The 18,034-nt window shown below is 34.6% G+C and overlaps 2 protein-coding genes across 2 annotated transcripts; one reads left to right on the top strand and one right to left on the bottom strand.

The window, feature by feature from the left end:
- LOC109348037 (translation initiation factor IF-2, chloroplastic-like) lies at window positions 1,745–9,196 on the bottom strand. The gene is made up of 12 exons (XM_019588224.1): window positions 7,329–9,196; window positions 7,202–7,234; window positions 6,963–7,076; window positions 6,401–6,550; window positions 6,213–6,311; window positions 6,046–6,108; window positions 5,431–5,586; window positions 5,278–5,343; window positions 4,097–4,333; window positions 3,445–3,720; window positions 2,834–3,022; window positions 1,745–2,333 (listed from the first exon to the last, which is right to left on the bottom strand). Exons 1-12 carry the CDS (start codon window positions 8,820–8,822, stop codon window positions 2,178–2,180), a joined length of 3,033 nt encoding a protein of 1,010 aa, XP_019443769.1. The 5' UTR covers window positions 8,823–9,196; the 3' UTR covers window positions 1,745–2,177.
- Window positions 11,093–17,248, top strand: LOC109348038. The gene is made up of 7 exons (XM_019588225.1): window positions 11,093–11,220; window positions 11,350–11,536; window positions 12,311–12,428; window positions 12,998–13,344; window positions 13,465–15,193; window positions 16,304–16,554; window positions 17,005–17,248. The coding sequence occupies exons 1-7, from the start codon at window positions 11,132–11,134 to the stop codon at window positions 17,074–17,076; spliced, it is 2,793 nt and encodes a 930-aa protein (XP_019443770.1). The 5' UTR covers window positions 11,093–11,131; the 3' UTR covers window positions 17,077–17,248.

The raw sequence follows: 18,034 nt of genomic DNA, 5'->3' as shown, positions 1-18,034 counted from the left end.
TCAGTTCAAAAATATTATTCAAAATCTAATTTGTTTCCATTTGGCTCACACCAATAGTCCAATATAACATTATATATTTTCTTGTATTTAGTTCTCTTGCCTTATAAGAGAAAAGAATCAATTTCTTTTTCATATATAAATTTCAAGTTTTCCTAACTTACTTTTTATTTTCATTTGACTATTTAATAGGCTATTTTTTACCCAGAAAATTATATAAAAAATCCCTCAATTATTTCATTGATGAACATTAAATTTAGAGTGAACAATAGTAGGAAGCAATAATCTGAGAGCTTAGGTATCATCTATTCAAAAGACAATTATATTTATGTTGGATAAAATTCTACTAGGAATACAAAATTTCCCATATCTAATGTATTTTAAGGCCTGCTCTAGAACAAGTGGTATAGGAATTTAAAAAAAAAACGTTGTTCCTTATGCCATCATTATTTTAAAACAATATAAAAATAAAATGCCTTAGGGTTTCAATATATTGATACTTTGTATATATACTTCCCATAACCCAATTGAGATTCCAATAAAAAATTAAAACCTATATTTGAACTAAGTAAGAGTTTTTTTTTATAATGAAGGTATCCCTCGTCATAATGGTAGAGAACTAATCTTTTTTTGGTGTGTAACTACCTATTCTAACAAATGTTACATTCAAGAATTGTACCCTTGACTTTTTGATATAATCTATAGATTTAGTGAAATTTTATAACATTAGACTAACGCCTTATTAATCAACTAATTATGATTTATGAGTTTCAACTATGAATCTTTTGTTAAAAAATATTTAATGTCATTATTTTTTATTAACTTTTAGTAGGATTGCCACACATTCCAATTTCATTATTTTTTACTAACATTTGATAAGACAATTTTTTATTTGTATAACATTTGAATAATTAAATAATTTGGCAATGCATATATTTTTAAAGTTTGAAAGTATATCACATTTAAACTTATTAACATTATGTTAGTATTTATTATAAATGATCAATACAATAATTTATATCCAATTAAATCCTGACAATTTTCATTATTTTTAAAACAATTTATGGAGGTTGAAGACTTATTATTAATGGAGGTTTTTTCTTATACTATATATTAGAGCTGAAAACGAGCCGAACCAAATTGAACCAGAGTTCAGCTGAGTTCAGCTCGATAAGGATTGGCTCAACTTGAAACTCGACTCGAGTTTGATACAAGTTATTTTTTTAGCTCGAACTCAGCTTGGTTAAAGTTCACGAACTATTCGGTTCAGTTCAAATAGTTCATTTGGACAACTCAAATAATTAATAAATTTTTAAAAATACTTGAAAAGGTTATATATATATATATAAATCTAATCTTTTTTATATATATAATAATAAAACTACCAAACTAGCCCATGAACCTAACGAGATGAACTATATCCAACTCAAATTCGACTCGTTTATTTAACGAGCTCAATTTCCAGTTCAAGTTCAGCTCATTTGGTTCATGAACCAAATTTATCGAGATAAATAACGAATTGAGTTTTGAACGAATACCGAGTTGGTTCGGTTCATTATCACCCCTGCTATATATATAATATATATATATATATATACAATAACAAGTGTAAAAACATGTCTTCAACAACAAGTATTCTGTGTTGATTTATTCAACATCCATCACTATGCTTTTTTCAATTTGATTTAAAACAATGAGGATAAAAAACAAACCAAAAATATTTACATGGATCTGAAACCTTGAATCATATAACTCTATTTTGTCATGGAACATAACATAGTAAAAATACAATTTTCCAGAGCACATGTAAGATGATGCATCAATTTCAGAGCATCAAAAAAATTTCAATTCTTTCCTCAAGTTGTATGTAGTTCTTACAAGTATCTTAGGAGTCAAGGCATTGAATCTTTTCCCTCTTTACAAGGAGCTGAAACTAATATACTTTCTTTATATACACTGTAATAGCATACAATGAAACAAATCACTTTTAACTCAGATTTTCAGCAGCCCAAATTTTTTGATGTGGAATTGTAACCTCTTGGCAAGAAATGTTATAACTTCAAATGGAGAGAGATTGGTATAACTTTTTTCAGCAAGAAGGCCAAAATGCTTTTGGGTTGTTAGAAACATGATATGAATCAATCTCATTGTGGCACATCATTATTGGTCATTTATGATTATCAAGCTCCTACTCCTTCCACAGCAGCTGCCATTGATGCTGAGGCCTCTTCGAGCGTCCGCTTCTTCTGAACTTTGTTAAAGGCTTCAATGCGATCACCCTCTTCCCAATCATCGTAATCTTCTAATCCAATTCCACACTCCAGACCAATGTTTACCTGTTCAGAGGAAGAGAAAATGCGTGTGAAGTTAAGGTTTGGCAAAAAATAGAATAACAAGGAGAAGCAATACCCAGCAAACAAACTACATTTTCAGTTATGAGACACAAACAACACGATACGGATATATCGATATGGAGAAAGTTTATAAAATAATTTAAAGATATATAGACGAAAGATGTTTAAAAAGCATTGAAATATTTGATTTGATACTAATACGGAAACCATTTTCAAGCATTGGTATTCATCAAGGAAAAAGCAACCCTCAAACCCCTGGTTAAAATAAATACAATATACCTACAAGCAGTTGTCTCAATTGAGCTAAAAAGAGATCAATGTTTTGTCAATATATATGATTTATGAGAACAATATGGCATCGTTCGATCCATGCAGCCAACCTCGCCTAGTGGGATTAAGGCTTGGTTGTTGTATTTATAGGCAATGATGTTCTTGTATATGGATTGTAAAAATGGGAGGTAATACAAGAAGCAGAATCATACCTCTTTAACAATCTCCTTCACTCGTCTCAAAGAATCAAGAAGACCAACATGAATTACTTTTCCCTTCCGAATGACTCGAATACCACAGCCTTTTGTTATCTTTCCATCTGTAATCATGCATCCAGCAACACGACCACTACCACTGCTGAATGTGGCCCGTACATCCGCTGAGCCAATTGTTATTTGTTCCTGCCAAAAGATAGCAGTTAGTCTTGCAGTTGAACCTTCGGTAACTTGCATGTCCAGAAAGAGCACAGATGATAAGCAACAAAGTGTACACTAGTATTCATCAACCGTAATCTAAGAAATCTCTGAACCCAAAAAATGTAGAAAAAGGACATGTTGATTCTACCTAATGAACATTAGACAGCATATACAGTTGCAATATGCAATTATTATGAGTTAAGAAAATAAAACGTGATCCTAAGTATATAATGAATCTACAAGTATGCTTTAGGAAACAAAGTGTTTAACATGATTCTATGTAATTCGAGATATTTTCTTTACAAGCTCCAGTGCACTTAAGTGTCATAAATATCAGTGTGTACTCAAACAAATGTGTATATGGATAATCGATATGAGGCTGCAAAATTAAAGATCTGTTTATTCACCTCAACAAGATCCAAGAGCCCTTCCATTGCATTTCGCACATCATCAATTAATTCATATATAACTCTGTATAATCTAATCTCAACAAGTTTATTCTCTGCATAGCTTTTCACAGAGCCTGGTGCTTTGACATAAAATCCAAAAATAATAGCTTTGCTTGCGGTTGCGAGGTCAACATCACTTGTATTCACATCACCTGTTGCTTCTAACAAAAACTTCAACGTGACATTATCTTGTGGTAACACCTCCAGCGCTTGTCTGACAGCTTCGATGGATCCCTAGCCACAGCCAAGAAGAATGACATTTAATTGCAAGTGAAGTGATAACCGAAGTCACTATCATGAAAAATGTTCGTGCAGTGACAATTTAGTACAATACAGCAAATGCCAAGTTCTTTGTATGATTAACATTAGGAATACAACAGATTTGTGTATCTATTATCAATCGTATAGAACTCGGTTGATTATTAACCATTTATTATGCTTCTGGGCATTTAGAAGTGGAAGTCTTCTCACATAGACTACACTCAGCAGTTGCATGAACACAAACATCAAATCATCAACATGATAGGTTCATATGGCAAACATTCTAGATAAACATCAAATCATCAACATGATACTATACAAATTTTAGTAAAACTTATAGTAATCATACCTGAAGATCAACCTTCAAGATAATATTTAGTTGGTGCAAGTCTAGTCCAGAAAGCTTTCCTGATGAAACTGCAGAAGCTAAGGAAGAAAGGGTGACCTTGCCATCCCCTGCCTTTGCTGAAATACGTTCATTTCGCAATGACTCGGCACGGGTCTCTGCCCTTTCACGCGCAGCGTCAAGGGACTCAACAACCTCAAATTCATCACCAGCATGTGGGACATTATTCAATCCAATAATCTACAGAAGTGCAGACAAATAAGAAAATTTGGGATCAGATTGACTTGTGTTGAAAACATGGTACTAAAATACTTCAAACAAATCTAATCACAACTTTTTACATGAATGCTTCACCATGACTTAACCAGATTGATCAAAAATAGCATTTTGTGTGAAAATACACTACTAAAATACTTCAAAAAAATGTATTCCCCACTTTTTAAATGAATGCTTCGCCACACCTTAACCAGACAGTAAAGGATGGTTAAGGATGGGGAATGAAGAGAAGATTCCGCTATTGCATACCTTGACATTCCCGATTTATTAATTTTCTTAGATGTAGGGATATGTGTAGGAACGTGTGTTGCTGATTACATATTATCACATTAATAATCATTACATATTAGTTCAAAAGGTAATCATAATATGAAGACCTTCAGGTCTACAGGCACATGCATATCTATTATATTTTATTTTAATGTGCATGCACATGCATGTAATTATAATAATATGCATGTGAATGAAATTTAATTGCATATGAGAAAAATGTCATGTCAACCATTATGCAGTCAAATATTGAACTCACATAAATATTCTAAATGAAAATGAATAAACTTTATCAGCATCCAACACTTGTGTTGATTGGCAAACTTATACTTGATACATGCCTGTGATTCAACATTTCAACCCATACCGATGATAGGAGAAACCACAATTTTGTGGATCTGAATCATATAATGTAACGAGTCAAACATTGAATAGCAGACAAGTTGCGAACTTGAGCTTAAGATGCGTGATGGGACATGATATCTTCTCTAATCCCCCGTCCCGTACGCCTATTTTTTGTACTATGCATACTGCGTTACACTATGCAATTTCTTAACATGGAAACTTTCTCCGAAAAACAAAAGGTAGCAAACTAGCAATGCATCATTTGTCCTCTTTTGTACTATGAATTAACAAACCTGTACAGGTGTAGAGGGCGTAGCTAAATCGACACGCTTTCCACCATCATCAAATAAAGCCCGCACCTGCAAACAGTAAATAAAACACATTTACCAATGCAGAGGGAAGCGAATCAGATTGTGACTAGAATTTAAGTTCACATATCTACCAACCTTTCCAAAAGCTTCTCCACAAACCACTATATCTCCCCTTTTAAGGGAGCCATTCTGCACAATAAATGTAGCAAGTGGTCCTTTTGATTTATCTAGACCTGCTTCAATGACCGTACCCTTTGCACTTCTATCAGGATTACCTTTCAGCTCTTGCAACTAAACCAATGATGCTTATGTTAGAATGAACACCAGGATTGATAAAAGAAATCCCAAAAGAAGTGTCAAATTTAACCAAACACTGCATGAATTAGCCAATAGTCTTTGCAACACCACAAAAGCACCAAAAATAAGTAAGGGTGTCTAGAACATGAGAACACCTTAAACATGATAGCAATTTGATGTGTTTTTATGCAATGTGCATCAATGTAGATTGTATACCTAGTAAAGTTGGGAAAGTATAAGGGTGAGACTTAACCTATCTTTGTGCAAAATTCAAGAATGGTTTTCTTGCTATTGATCACACAGTATATGCCAAAAGCAAGATTTTCTATCCATATTATATTAAAATTTATAACAAAGAAAAATCAGAATAATGAATAAATCAGATAAGGAGACAGTATGGTTGAAGAATTAAGTGACTTAAACTAGTCGTGACACCGAAAGAAAGCAAGTTACCTCAGCAACGAGCATAATAGTTTCCAAGAGATCATCTACATTCTCCCCTTTAAGAGCACTTACCTGTTGACAAGAGAAAGAAAGCAGAATATAACTTCCTATAAGAGACAGAAGCATAAACAAAATATGATAATGATTCCAATTTCCAACAAATAAGAAATATATACCTGGACCATTGGAACATCACCACCCCAGTCTTCAGGCATTAGACCAATTGAAGAAAGCTCTTGCATGACTCGGTCTGGATTTGCTCCATTTTTATCTATCTGTTTCAAATAAATGCACAATAATGTGTCAACAATTCCCGAAGTCATCACCGAGTGCAGCATAGGAATAACACATGAAGTGGACATGCCTTGTTTATAGCAATGATTATGGGTACCCCTGCTGCTTTGGCGTGAGCTATTGCTTCATTTGTTTGAGGACGAATACCATCATCAGCAGCCACAACAATGATAGCAATATCTGTTACTCTTGCTCCGCGAGCTCTCATTGCCCCAAATGCCTACAAGACGTATACAATAGATATCATCTAAGGAACAAAAAGTGCAAAGGGGATATAGTTAACAATGCAACAAAGAACTACATGCTAGCATAAGTCACCAAGTCGTTACATGGATTGCTGGACCCAACCATGATCCAGTAGAAGGAAATGTACAACTAGTTTTGCATATGCATAAAAAACATTAGCAGCTATTTTAATTAAGAAAATAAAGTGTCTTCTCATATCACGAGATAAGTTATCTCCCCCGGTCACTAAAATTATGACATGTGTCCTATTTTTTTTAGTTTTTATAAATATTTTTTTAGAAAAGAGTGAAATATGACACATGTCATTATTTTAGTGACTGGACGAAATAACTTATCTCCCGATATGAGGAGATATTTTATTCTCTTTAATTAGTAACTGAGTATACCTCATGCCCAGGAGTGTCAAGGAAAACACATGGCAACTGTTTGCCATCGAAAGGTACTTGCACTTTATAAGCACCAATTCCCTGTGTGATCCCACCAGCTTCAGAAGCAGCTACCTGTTAACAATTGATACACAACGCTTGGATTAAGTTATATGCCATAACAATTGTTAGTTCAAATTATAGGCCTGTGCTTCTTCAAACAAACAAAGAGTAAAAGTTACATTAAATTTTCGACATACCTTGCTCTTCCGTATATAATCCAAAAGAGTTGTCTGCCAATTGACAACGCCAAAAAATATCAAAAATTGGGAGGAATCCAGACTGAAAAATCAGATATAAAATAAGAATAAAGAGTTCTGTACTTACTTTGCCGTGATCTACATGGCCCATGATAGTGATGACAGGAGGCCTATCTTTGAGTTTGTCAAGGTCACCTTCATCAAGGATTTCTCGTTTCTTCGCCAATGCTTCAACTTTGACAGGGTCAGCATCTATGACTTCCACATCATATTCTTTACAAATCATCTTCACCATATCTTTGTCCAGAGTTTGTACCCCATCTGGTTTAATCCCCCTGGAGTAAAGAGAACCGAGGATTTCGCCTTCACTGATCGCCAAGTTATACGCCAACTCCTCCACCAGCATACCTTTATCACTAACCTCAAGAATTTCTGCTTTGACAGGAGCTGCATCCCTGGCAGCCTGGAGTCTTGCTGCTTTTCGACTAGCTTTACTCCATTTCCTTCCTTTTCTCGCAGCACCAGGAATAGAGACATTCAGTTCGGATGTGTCATCATCAGGAATAGCATTGTCAAGTTTTCGTCTTCTTGCTCCACCCCCAGCCGGAGCACCTCTCTTCCGGTAATCGTCTTTAAACCTTCCTGGTGGAGGGGCCTTCCCTGGTTTTGTAGGGGCAAGAACAGCTTGAGCAACTACAGGATCAACAACTGGTTTCTTGGAAGCAAATTTGTCAATCAAGATGGGCCCTTTCCTTTCTTTAGCTTTAACCGGTTTGTCAGCTGCCCCTGTATCCTTCAAGACAACAGGCTTTTTCGCGGGTGGTGGGTCTGGGGGAGCTATAGAAGGTCTAGTTTGTAACATCGGTTGAGGTTTTGGAGGTAGCTGAGGAGCGCGAGATTGAGATGCGATCTGCCCTCCCCCAATTTGAGAAGTCCCCCTTTCATTCTTGTTACTACTAGGCTTAGGCACTTCCTTCACAACCTTCTGGACAGTCGAAACCGTATCACCTTTACGCCACACACTCTTCACAGTCTTAGCCTTCTGGTTTTTTGTTGAATTTACAGTTTTATCAACTCTAGAATTAGCATTGACATTAGATACCACCGGTTTATTCACCGGCCCGTTATTCCTTTTACTATCATCCAGCTTAGAATTATTACTCCCCAGCTTTTCAGCCTTCTCCAACACATCACCAAGCGACTCAATCACTTTATTCCTCTCTTCTGCATCACCACCCACCTCACTATTCCTCGAGTTCACGCCTAAAATGGCATTACCCCTACTGCCCGAGGACTTCAAAACCGGCTTAGGAGGAGGCTTAAGTACATAATCAGCATCATCTCCACCCTTACTACTACTTTCTCTACTACTGTTAGAATCAAGAGACACTGAATTTCCTTGATCAGCAACAAAATCAGTTGTGATAACTGAATATCTACACACAGATAAAGACACGCAATGCCAATTCTTCTTACCCTTACAATTCCCTATAGAGAAAGACACTCTCCTCACACTAGAATGTGACATTCTAGAAGAACTCACACTCATTAGATTCCCCAAACTCACAGGTGAAGCTAGAGAACCCATTGTTCCTTGCACGTTTCCCACTAATATAAGCATATTACACTCTACAAAACACAATTTTTGTTACAAAAAACTCCAAATTAAGTAAGAATTCTTAACAATTAGCCATTATTGCACACACCCAAGTTAAGAATTCAACCTACCCAGAAACCAAAACCAACTGAAAAGTGAAAAAGTGAGAGCTTTATTGATATTCCTTGCCCCAATAGAAGAATAAGGATATGGTACCTGTGATTCAAAGACTGGGAGATAGAACATGCAAATGGGTTGTGAGTATTGCAGAGTAAAGTGACATTAACATAAGGAAGAAGAAGAAAGAAGAGGGAAGTGAAGAAGTGAGATTATGTTGTGGATATTGAAGTGGATATAATAAGCTTATGGCAAATCATGTGTGGATAGTTATGTGCCTATCAAATTTTGTGTATACGATAAGGCTTGTTTTTATTTTTCGTGGCATTTGATGAACATGGTTTTGGTATTTTTTTTATTTCTATCGTATAAACATAGTAACATAGTTCAACCAAAATATATTATCTATTATTTATTTATATTATATTAACTTAATTTTGAGATATTCCAAATTTTTAATAGTCCTATTCAGACTCACATTTTCAATTTTTATAGTAATTTCCAAAATTATCTTTACTTAATTAGATCTTTTCTTTAAATGAAATATTAAATTATTTTATTTTAGTCTTACAGGTTTCTATTCATTACAAATTATAGTTAATTAAAAGGTCTCATTTAAAATACTTATTTTTATGCAAAAAATAAAAGTTACCCACAAAGGTTAAAATCAATTTCATAGAAATATAATTAAAAAAAAAGCATCATACGTTTTTAGAACATATGTTAATAATAGCCTTAGTTATTATTGTCACATTCTTCTTAGTTCAATAGGACTATTTTTTACCCAAAAAAATACAATTTAATAATTCAACAAGATAAACATTTTAGGGTGAGACTATTGGCAACGAATAGTTCAACCTAATGAAATGGAGCACCATTAAGTTTATTACTCTAGTATCATAGTGAAACATTCTCCTTTGTCACGAGGGCATTTCATGTTTATTACATTATTAGTAGCTAATAATCATGTAAGTTTTTTTTTATTGTATTTATGTTAATAAGTAAATTGGGTAAATTTGATATAAGTTTGTGAAATGGACACTCTGAGAATGTACAAAGAGCTATGCTAGAATATTATGTTTGAATTTCACTAATTGAATATTATATTGAACAAGGATAACTATAATATATTAAGACTAGTTTGTGGTAAATTGATGATCATATCTTACTATTTGATTTGTGGTTTATTTGTTTATTTAATGATCTCAATTTTCAGTTTAAAATTGAATTATTTTGTTAATGAATTAAGTTAATTAAACTAATTAATGATTTAAGTCTCAAAATAATTTTGATTTATTCTGCTCATTACCATCCATATAAATTGAGTCTGAATCAAATGTTCACTAAATGAAACTTCATTAAAAGAGATAAAATTCATTTCAATTTTCATAATAATTGAATATATTACATTTTACTTTACCCATAATTAGTATAAATATTATCTTACCTGAGTCAAATTTGGTTAAATATATACATGTATATAACAAAAATAGTTAAAATACTTGTCTAATTTGGTTGTATATAAACATGTATATAACAAAATACTTAAGTTTAATTTTGTTCCTATATAGAAAAAAAAATTTAAGAGAAACAAAACTTATCTCTATGTCAATGAATGTTGCTATGTTGGCCTTATCTGTAAGGAATGGAATTAATCCAAAGCCCAAAAGATTGAGATTAAATCCCACGGCTTGTATGAGGATCGATCTCATTGATCCCTAATAAGAGATGATTTACTAACAATGTAAAAAATACTTACACTATCAATGTATACATATTAAATCCTTAAAATTAAATTATTTTTACTTTTTATATCATTATTAATAATTAAATTTTAATTAAAATTAAATGTTTAATACATTATCAATATTTTATTAGTTATCTTTACTTAGATATGTCTTTATATAAGTTTTTTAATCTACAATAACTTTGTTGAGCCCCTAAAACTGAAGTAAAATTTGAATAGAAATGATAATTAGTTAACACACAAAAACAATAAGGGAGAGAAAATGCACCCATAGTGTCACCATTCATTTATAATCATTGATTAACTCATCAAGAGTAATAATTCAAGTAAATGTAAATGATGTATAATATATAAATCTTTATATCAATAATACATTTTCAAAAAATAATCGAAAATAGGCAATAATACGCGAGGGGTAAAAGAGTAAAAGGAGAATAGAAGAAGAGGGAGTGAAGCAGAACATAGAAACATGAAAACAAAACGCGAAGAAATGAACGAAGATGGTGTAACCTCTCCCAATCCCAAACCACCCTCTTCTCCTCCAACACCTGCTGCTAGGTCTCTCTCTCTCTCTTTATCTTTTAGTCCTTTTCATTCAATTAATTACATTTAACTCCAATTCAATTCTACTAAATACTACTCTTTTAGGGTTACCTTTGCAAATTATTATTTATCTTTGTTTCTCAGCTCTGTAGGTGCTTCATCACCTGCGAATAACAGAGAGAGTCGCTACCGTAGCGAAAAATCGAGTGCGGATTCGCAATTGTTTGTTGATTCGGTTCAAGGGCCTTTGAATCGTTCATGTAGGCCTTGGGAAAGGGGTGATTTGCTTCGCCGCCTTTCAACGTTTAAACTCGCCGGAAAAAAGCACAAGGTTAGGAATTTGCGTCATAATTCAGTTTGTGGTTTTGTGTTTTATGCAATTATTGAAGGAATCAGTGGCTTTGCTAGCTTTTTTGGGACTGGAAATTGTGCTGGAAGTAGTTAGGATTATTATAGGACTTAATTAAGTGTTTATTTAATAAGCGTTTTTTGAAAAAGGCTAAAAAGAGCTTATTTTTTATAAGCTAATGACAAGATTATTGAAATAAGCTAAAAAACCTTAGGAAGGTCATAAGCTTATTGTGATAAACTGTCATCATAAGCTCTTCCAAACACACATATAGTAGCATTGTGAATTTTTTTTAATAAGCGTGTTTGGATTATAGCTTATTTTATGTTTAAAATAGTTTACAATAAAAAATAGTTTTCTTAAGTGTCTTTTCCCAAAGTTTTAGCTAAACCAAATATATAGGTTATGTATTTACTCATGCAGCTTTATTGATTGCATTTACATCAGGCAAATTTGGCTAATTACAAAATAGGATGGGACATGTGAGTTATTCTGGGTCCACCCTTTTTAGAAGAACTAATGTAATCCCATATCCAGTTCTATTGTATTTATAAAGAGAAATGTTTAATAGTACAGAATTTTTCTTCAAATTTACAGAAACGGATCTGATTACTGCATTTCTTTTAGTTTAACAATAGTCTCATTTTTAACGCCACCCTAGTCATTTGTTGTGGTCTCGGGCTATGAGAGGGAGTAACCACTAATTGTTTAACTTCCCTTTAATTGCCACATAACATCATTTTGCTACTTTTGCAGGTTGCTGGCTCGTTGGCTTGTGCCAAGAGAGGTTGGGTGAATGTGGATGTCAGTAAGATTGAGTGTGAGTTATGTGGTGCACAGTTAGATTTTGCTTTGCCCTCAATTTCTTTTAAAGGTGAGACTATTATTATTATGGTTATTTTTTTTGCTTTCTATGCTATTGGATTGCTGGTTCTGCTAGATTTAGACCCAGCTCAAACATGCTTTTAGTACATAGATATAGATTTTATATATTATTCAGGAAAAGTTATTATGCTAGAAGTAGTGAAGTTTCTTATTTCATTGTATATGATGCAATTTGTATGCTTGGTTGGTTGTTAGCTCAAACTTGGTCTTATTTCCCTCAAAGTTATCTTTCCTGGGGGTATCAAAATTGTCATTATGGCTGAAAATGCTTAATTTCGTCCAGCTGGTCTCACACAATGCTTCAGTAAGGGTTATGGGGAATGCTAACTAGATTGATTTTTTAATTGTTTTTATTATACTGGGTTTGTGTTAGTATATGTATTTTGAATCTATTGTTGTATCAATTCTAGTTGATATTCAATTAAAAACATGGTTTATCCTCTCTTCTTTATGTTCGAGTACTTAACCATAATCCCTATTGTCTTGACTTTTGTACGACTTGATTCCGTTGCTACTTTCTGGACCTTGATATTATTGTTTTTCATATGTTTGGTGAAGCGGATACTTCTAGCGAAGAACTTCCTAAACTGCTCGATGAAGGACACAAAGTTAGGTGTCCTTGGAGGGGTGACAGCTGTCCAGAAAGCTTGGTGCAATTCCCTCCTACTTCACCTTCAGCTCTAATTGGAGGTTTTAAGGACCGGTGTGATGGACTCTTGCAGTTTTACTCCCTCCCCATTGTATCTTCATCTGCAGTTGAGCAGATGCGATTTACACATAGCTCTCAAATTGACAGATTTCTTGCTCAACTACAAGTTCCAACAGCTGGAGAATTAGGCTACAGAGTGGATAGTGTATCTAGAATGGGTGTTACTAGAGAACAGGCTCTTCATTCATATTCTTATGTAAGATTTTCTCAGATGCCTTGTTTTGTCTTAATTATTTGCCAACTGTATTCTATGCCGATTTGGCTTTTGATTGTTATCTGCATTCTTAGTTTCATACATTAAAATTCTACTTCATAGGCCCAAAAGCTCATAAGTCTTTGTGGGTGGGAGTCAAGGTGGCTTCCTAATGTTCTCGACTGTGAAGAACATTCTGCTGAATCTGCTAAACATGATTACAGCTCTGGCCCAGCCAAAGGTTCTGCACAGGGTCCAGCTGTAAGCAGGAAGCAATTTTCAACATCATCCTGGAAAGATACTGGGGATAATGATGTACTGGGCTCAGAATTTAACTGTGAATCTAGGTCACCTTTGTTAGATTGTAGCTTTTGTGGCGCCACAGTTAGAGTATGGGAGTTTTTGACTGTCCCCCGCCCAGCTCATCTAGCTCCCTGTGGTACTGATACCCCTCAAACGAGCAAGAAAGTGGCATCAACACGAGGAATAAGTGCAGCTAGTGGTATTAATGAATGGGCCACCACTGATGGTGTTGAAAAAGACCGTACCGGAAACCATGATGATGCTACAACATCTGATACAAGGAAACTTGTATCTAATAAAAGTTTAGATTTAGATCTTAAAATGGCTAGTGGGCCATCCTTGTCAACCCCAGATCATGTGCGGGATGCCTATATTGGAAGAGATTTAATGATTGGGCAGCCTCCTGGAAGTGAAGGTGGTGATCATGCAGCTTCTTACGAATCACAAGGCCCCAATGCATGCAAGCGCAAGTTTGATGATGGTGGAACCACAGCAACCAGGTCACATTTATGCATGCAACAGGCTGACATTGCTGAAAGAACTAAAGTGGACCGTGAATATAATGAAGTCATTGGTGGTCAACAGTTTTCAGCTTTCCCTTCGAAGCGTGCCCGTGATACAAATCTTTCAGGAACTTTGCAATTTCCATTTAGGAGTCCTTCTGGTGATGTCCCTAGTAATTCGTTGGATATTCAAATAGAAACAGGTACGAACATAGTTAACCAGTTGAACACAGAAAAGGATCATGTTATCGGCAACCTATCTACCAGAGATTCCGCCCATGCATCTTCTATTATTGCAATGAATACAATTTATCACAGCTCAGATGCTGAATCAATGGAAAGTGTTGAAAATATTCCTGTTAATGATAATGCTGTTAATTTCCCTTCTGTTGATTTTAATGAGACATCAGAGCTAAATAGTGGCTATCAGATGCAGCAGAGTGCTTGTTTCCAACCGCTTTTAGAAACAGCAGGAGCAGAAACAGGTGTTAGCAGCTCAAATGCTTGTGGGGAAGTTTTGAACAAGGAGATATTGACTGCACATGCTAAGGGTGGGCCCAGTTTTGGTATGAGTGGGGGAAGTGTTGGCATGGGTGCAAGTCATGAAGCTGAAATCCATGGGACTGATATGTCAGTTCATAGAGGTGATAGTTTAGGTGATGTTGAACCAATAGCTGAAATCATTGAAAGTCAGGGCCAAGGTGGTGAGTTTGTGCCTTGTCATGGACATGTTGGTGATTTTGTGCCTGAGGAAATGACTCGAGAAGATAATCAAGGGGATAGTCAGGCCGTAGTGTCTCAATCTACACCAAGAACTGAGAGTGGCTCAAAAATTATAGTTCCAACCAAGGCTGAATATGTTGAAAGCGATGAGAAGCCCAGTGGCAGCATGCAGATGCCAGGCTATGAAAATGGTGCACATCCATCTCTTTCTTGCAATGCTGTTGTATGTTCAGCCTATGAAGCATCCAAGGAAGAAGTTACTCAGACTAGGAAGGCATCTCATAATGATGATGGAGCATGTCATGAATCAGGCTATGTTGACGGTATGTCTGATTATTATGCAGTTTATCCTTTTCATGAAACCTTGAAGATGCTCTTCCCTTATCTGCTCTTTATTCACTCCGATGCTCAATATGTTGACTAGTAAGAACTGTTTAGCCTTTTGACTTTTGGATCATTTCATTGTAGTATGACATTTAATGCTCTCGTGAAATAAATATGTAAAGTTCAATTGTACAGCTATTTGACTAATGAAATATTCCAACATCAATTACAAACATGATAAAAAACAATTTCAGAATGCTTATACAGAATGATCTGATTATTGAACTGAAAGGAATAGTTTATAGAGGCAGAGGTGAGCGACGAAATGGGAAGGGAGAGAGTTTACCTTATTGTTTGGATGTAATGAGGAAAGGGAGATCTTGCCTTTATTCCTTGTTTGGGAATCAAATTTTCTATCCTCGTTTCATATCATGTTCCCTTTATCCCCAAATGCTAACAAGCTTGTTAATAAATTACTAACAAGTAGAAGAGAGGGCTTTTCTTTTGCGTGATGAACTGTCAACACTTAATTGGGGGACAAGGAAAGAGATTGGAGATGGGGACAAAATGTGATTGAAATTCAGTGTGTTTCTCGTTAGTGGTGTTTCATTTTAGACACAGAGATACATGCTCTTTGGCATGCCTAAATCTCATAGATTCTAGTCTTTTTTTATTTGTTCGTAAGGATGTCTCATTCTCTTTTCTTGTAAATATTTCCTTTTCAATTGAAGAAAAGATTACGCATTCATAATCTTTGTTGCTCCTTTTTATGATATTAATGGTGTATGATACACATTCTGATAATATTGTCAGTTACATTATGACTTCAACAGGTTTTGTAGTGGGTACATCAATTACTGATTCATTTGTGTAATTTTTAAACAATTTAACCTGATATATAGAATGTCAATCTCTAATCTGTTGCTAAGATATAGTTCTGCCGATGAATTGTACCACACCTTCTCTTTTGCAGCAATTATAGTCATAATAAATGCTTCATGTATGCTTATTAATTTGTGTAAGACAACTTGTACATTGTCGGCCACCCTCTTCTAGCAGCTTTTTGTTGCGCTTGTGCATTAACTATTGCACTTGGTTCTGATGTCCAGGGACTCCTTACAGAGACAACATTAATGGAGGTGTTGAATTTAATCCAATCAAACTACATAATGACTACTGTCCTTGGGTGAATGGGGATGTAGCTGTTGCTGGTTCTGATAGTCCTTGCTCCAGTTCTTGTGTGGGTACTGTAGCTCTTTGTGGCTGGCAGCTGACTTTGGATGCCCTGGATTCTTTCCAGTCTCTCGGACATTTTCCAGTGCAAACTCTGGAATCTGAATCGGCAGCATCGATGTGCAAGGTTTGTTCTCATCATCTTTGTGTACTATTGTCAGTGCTTAGATGAAGAACACTATTATTTAAATGTTATATTTTCATGAAATCCAAATCTCAAGAAATTTGGAATATTTGGAACTAGTGAGTCAGAGATGAGCAAATAAAAAAAGTGTGGCGCATTGCATGAGCATCACTCCTAGTAGGTATGGGGAACATAGATATACACAGCCTTACCCTCATAAGCGAGTCGGCTATTTCTAGGAATTGAACTCATGGGTCATGACCTCATGGTCACAAGGCAAACAAGCTTCCTATTTTGTGACTAGGCTCACCTCTTAAACATATATGAGTTAACACCATTAGGTACTTGGTTTTCTTAAAAGCAATGGAACATGGTAACATTACGACTGTAACGAATGTGATGATATCTTTGATGCATAAGATTATTGGCGCTTGACAACTTTGTTTCTTGCAGGGTGAAAAGTTAACCTCCACTCAGAAATTGTTAGCACAGAACTCGTATGTAAGAAGCCGTGGAAGAAATTGAGAGTTTCAGTTAAGTTTTTACTCAGGGAATGTGTAGTATTAGTATTGTTATATCATAATTATGTTTCCTTTCTGAAGTCAATTTTGATGCTTTTATATTTGTTGCTATTCTATTGGATTTTGGATTGGTATAGTTTAATAAATTATTGCATCTAAAAGCCTTGTTATATTGAGTTCTCGAATTGTAAAATATGCAAAATCTCTTCACTGTTTTCTCTCTCTTCTGGATACCAATGTTGTTTTACCATTCACTTAAATATATAAAATTCCTCTATCCAAGTCTAGCTAATAATCCTTGTTACTGTTGATTAATCCGAGGTAAGGTTTTTGGTGTTTTGAACCCCTTTATTGTATGGCTTTTCTGTCTCCTTATCTTAATTGAGGTTGTGTTTGCTACTTCAAGTTTGATAGTTTTTCTGACATTTTTGTTAGTTTTGAGAAAACTCCGAAAACCAAGTCACCAAATTTAAAAAGTTTAAAAATATCATAACCCTCTAGTTTCGTAGTTAAATTGTCTTTATCCATTTAAAGTTTTATTCATTCTTAATATTGCAATGCGAAACATAAGTAAATAGTTCAAGTCTTTTTCTTCATTGCATGGAAAATACTTTTGGTCTTGTTTTTTTCGACGGACGATATAACTTAAATAAATGCTAATGGATTCGTGATTGCTCATGTATGACCGAATCCAATTCTGAATCAGAGAAAAATAAAATGGAACCCATTATCAAAAAGCTTTTGGGTTATAAGGTATGTTACATAAATAGCAAGACAATTAGTTATTATATTATGTTAAATTCATTTAATATTGATTTCTTTTTTTTTTAACTACTACTACTTTTAATAGTCCGTATACCCATGCAAGTATTGTTAGCAAAGTCGATTACAAATACATAGCTTTGTTTGTTCATCTACTCTAAAACTCTATTCTTTTTAAATAAGTGTTCAAAATGGTAGAA

Source organism: Lupinus angustifolius, chromosome LG05, assembly GCF_001865875.1.
Source record: "Lupinus angustifolius cultivar Tanjil chromosome LG05, LupAngTanjil_v1.0, whole genome shotgun sequence".
NCBI classification, from domain to species: domain Eukaryota; kingdom Viridiplantae; phylum Streptophyta; class Magnoliopsida; order Fabales; family Fabaceae; genus Lupinus; species Lupinus angustifolius.
The sequence above is the reverse complement of the archived record's forward strand: the minus strand, read 5'-3'. Positions and strand labels throughout refer to the sequence as shown.

Coding starts and splice junctions, on each gene's coding strand:
- LOC109348037 (XM_019588224.1), bottom strand. CDS start 8,822: ATGCTTATATTAGTGGGAAACGTGCAAGGAACAATGGGTTCTCTAGCT. Junction 6,551..6,962: donor TTGACACTCCTGGGCATGAG/GTATACTCAGTT, acceptor TACGTCTTGTAG/GCATTTGGGGCAATGAGAGC. Junction 3,023..3,444: donor GGCTCTTGGATCTTGTTGAG/GTGAATAAACAG, acceptor ATCTTTTGGCAG/GAACAAATAACAATTGGCTC.
- LOC109348038 (XM_019588225.1), top strand. CDS start 11,132: ATGAAAACAAAACGCGAAGAAATGAACGAAGATGGTGTAACCTCTCCC. Junction 11,537..12,310: donor TCGCCGGAAAAAAGCACAAG/GTTAGGAATTTG, acceptor CTACTTTTGCAG/GTTGCTGGCTCGTTGGCTTG. Junction 15,194..16,303: donor TGAATCAGGCTATGTTGACG/GTATGTCTGATT, acceptor TCTGATGTCCAG/GGACTCCTTACAGAGACAAC.